This window comes from Thalia democratica, chromosome 1 (assembly GCF_965202585.1).
Source record: "Thalia democratica chromosome 1, ktThaDemo2.hap1.1, whole genome shotgun sequence".
Taxonomy (NCBI): domain Eukaryota; kingdom Metazoa; phylum Chordata; class Thaliacea; order Salpida; family Salpidae; genus Thalia; species Thalia democratica.
Window position 1 is genome coordinate 91,341,628 of NC_139165.1, and position 3,224 is coordinate 91,344,851.

The 3,224-nt window shown below is 29.0% G+C and overlaps 1 protein-coding gene across 1 annotated transcript; it reads left to right on the plus strand.

Annotated features, from left to right (window-relative positions):
* Window positions 1-454: 454 nt before the first annotated feature.
* LOC145841051 (inositol hexakisphosphate kinase 3-like) lies at window positions 455-2,459 on the plus strand. Its single transcript, XM_082948419.1, has 3 exons — window positions 455-520; window positions 1,297-1,409; window positions 2,198-2,459. The coding sequence occupies exons 1-3, from the start codon at window positions 455-457 to the stop codon at window positions 2,457-2,459; spliced, it is 441 nt and encodes a 146-aa protein (XP_082804545.1).
* The last annotated feature ends 765 nt before the right edge of the window (window positions 2,460-3,224 follow it).

Below are 3,224 nucleotides of genomic sequence, written 5' to 3' on the forward strand. Positions count from 1 at the left end.
TGCTAGACTATTGTAAAATTTTTTGCATGAGTTTATGTTTTATCTTTTATTAATCAGAGTAGGGATAGGCAACATTTTTAATCGGTGGGTGATTTGGAAAAATTTGGTCTTTGGCGGGCCAGAGCATTTTGAATTAGTTATCTACCAGGTCCGGTATTCGGATACAAACAGATAAAGCTTCTCTAGATCCTGTTTCGAAAATATTAACCGGATACTAATTTTAAAACAAAATCCGGATCCAGCCGGATACTAATTCTATGGATCCGGTTGATCTTTTTTTGGATCTGTTTAATTCACAGAAGTTTCTCAATATGAAACTTAGATGCATATTCAGGCATATCAGATGTTTATATAATGTCTTTAAACAGAATTGACATGGTAGATTGACGGAGTTAGGTATTTTTACAAAATCATAGCCCAACTGAGTATATACAAAACAAAATGTTGAGACAAAATGGTGTATTTTATCAGTACACAAGCCCACGAGCCGCACGAAGCCCACCTCTACTCCAGAGCTACTGTAACTAACTTGACCTGAAACTTGTAAAAACGCTTTAAAAAAGTGTAGTTTTCGGCTGAAAAATGCATCGAGGCCCACTTACTTTGGTTTTACAGTTTACCGAACCGGGACTGATCTTAACTTTGAAATTATTTATTTTGGGTGTATTCCCACAGTGAGTGCAATGCATTATCAAGCATTGATTTTACAATTCTCAAAAAGTAATTTTAATTGCAGCTTTACAATTCTAATGACAACTGTGATACTCACTACGACAATTTAATTTCAATAACATACTAGTTTTTAGAAATTTAAGCTTTTTTTTTTCTTATAAAACGCATAAATTTTTTTCTTTGAAAATTTTATTAAAATTGCTGCTTTACAAGTATGACAACAAATGTTACGCTCAAACAACATTTTTTATAATACTATGATTACTTTATGACTTATACTATGACTAATTTGGTATTAGTAAAATGCAATTTTTTAAATTCTAGAACATGTGTTTCATAAAGACAAAAAGAATTGTCTTAATCTACAGCAAGTTCAAATTTAAAATCAAAAGTGTTTTGGTGAACAGAGATGCAAAAGTTGTAAAAAAAAATAAAAAATAAACTTTTTTGTCTTAATGAAACATATGCTCTAGAATTTTTAGAATTGCAAATTATATAAAAACCCTTTAAGTGGGCTTTGAAGAAAGAGATTAAGTTTAAACAATCACCTTACTTTATATATATATAACATTATATTTAAAATATACAAATTTTATAGCTTTTGAAGAAGTGTTTTAATTGCAGCTTTACAACTCTGGTGAAAAATGCTACACTCACTACAACAAATACGACGGAGACAAAATGAACTCGCACCAGTTTGCTTCGGCAGTTGAGAAATACTTTCAAATCGATGACGGGTTTGTTGAAACTATCATTTTATACTAAAAATTCTTAAACTTTTATATTTTTTAGGTAGCGTGAGTAGTTGAGACTTGTTTTCGCTGTTTAAAAAAAATTGTTAAAGATGCAATCAGTTAGTTCTGATTTTGAAAATTTAGCTACTGATGATTGTTTAATTGTCATACTTTATATATCATTAACATAATTTTATCCTGAAAACTTTAAACTATTACCATGAATTGATTTTTAGTTTCCCAGTGATTATAACATCGGTTGACAACCTAGTTAGTTGTTTAAGAATTTTTTTATTTGGATTTTTGTATCTATTTAAAGTAGTATATGTAAATTTCACCACATTTGAGAGTTATCAATGTAATAAATTATATTGATTTTCATTTTGCTAGCAAATTCAATTATTTCATTTCTTTGCATTATTTTGCATTGAAAATTGAACTAAAACTACAATTTTTTCTCACTAAAATATTTCCATCACGGACCACAGGTACACTTCTTTATCATTTATGTAGATTTAAAAAAAAAAATATGGAAAAATAACTTTTCTTTTGCAAACTTTCATACATTTAGTTTAACTTAAGTACAAATTAAAATTAAATTAAATCAGCATAACAGAAACGTTTTGATACACTAAAAAGTATTTTAGAATATACATAAATAAATAAAAGTTCTTAAAACATACGTTTATTAAAGTATTATGTTTTACTTCTACACAATGTATTCATTAACTGACCACCATCGTAAAACTTCTTGTATTTTCACTAAATCTCGACCCTCTTTTTAAACACAGGGATAGAAGGAGATTGTTGGTGAGCAAAACCATCGAAGCGCTGGAGAAAATAGAATACAGTTTCAAATCTCTCGTAAACAGGCGGTTCTACTCGTGCTCTATATTGTTGCTGAGGGAGGGATCATGTGGTACTGATGAGATCGAAGTGAAGATAATCGACTTCGCGCACTACTGCCTCCGAGATCACGAAGTTCACCCGGGTGTAGATACTGGGATCCTGTTCGGGATCGGGAACCTGGTCAGGATACTGAAACGCTTGTGAGTTATTCATCGTCGGTTTGAGGTTTCTAAAAAAAAAATTAAATGAATGTTTTACCCTTGAAAAAATTTTGAACCAAGACAAATTTTTGAAATTTAAAGTAATTGGTCAAAATATTCAAACATTTGTGAGGTTTTCCGTATGAGCTAAAGCTTTTTTAGAAGTAAAATAAAAGGCTAAAGGTTTTACAAAATAATTTAGTTTGAACTTTAGTTCCTTGAATACCTTAAAGTAAATTTTGATGTTTAAATTTGTTTTTGAACTCAGATAAATTATTTTAATTTTTAGTTTAGATATTTTACTCCCATACGAGAGACATCTTATGCTTTTTTTTTCTACCTATAAACAATCCTTAGCTTAGTAGTAACTTATAATCAAGTAGGATTTTAATCTGTTAATTTGCTTTTTTTTCATAAACTGAAATTGTAGTATTTATTTTGATTAATTTTTTTTTTTTTAAGTACTTATCGAAAAATTTATTTTCATTTTTGAAATACTTCAACAAGTTTTGATAAAAACTTTAGCTTATCAATGACTCAGTTACACATTTTTGAAAAACTCAAGTAATTTCAAAGAGTAAATTTCTGTTTAGTCTAACCTTAACTGATAAGCTTAATTCTTTCAACGTATCTTTTAAACTTGAAGAGCTTACTTGAGATCTTTCACAACAAAATTGCGTTTCTTTTGTGCAGTAACAATTCTGAGATACAACCTCATTTGAAAAACACTTTCTTTTATGCAATTTCATATGTTTAAAATGACTGAAAG

Excerpts from the sequence above, each read along its gene's own strand:
- LOC145841051 (XM_082948419.1), top strand. The coding sequence starts at position 455 with ATGGTGTATTTTATCAGTACACAAGCCCACGAGCCGCACGAAGCCCAC. Across the intron at positions 521-1,296 it reads ACCTCTACTCCAGAGCTACT|CTTTACAACTCTGGTGAAAA; the intron begins GTAACTAACTTG and ends TTTTAATTGCAG. Across the intron at positions 1,410-2,197 it reads TACTTTCAAATCGATGACGG|GGATAGAAGGAGATTGTTGG; the intron begins GTTTGTTGAAAC and ends TTTTAAACACAG.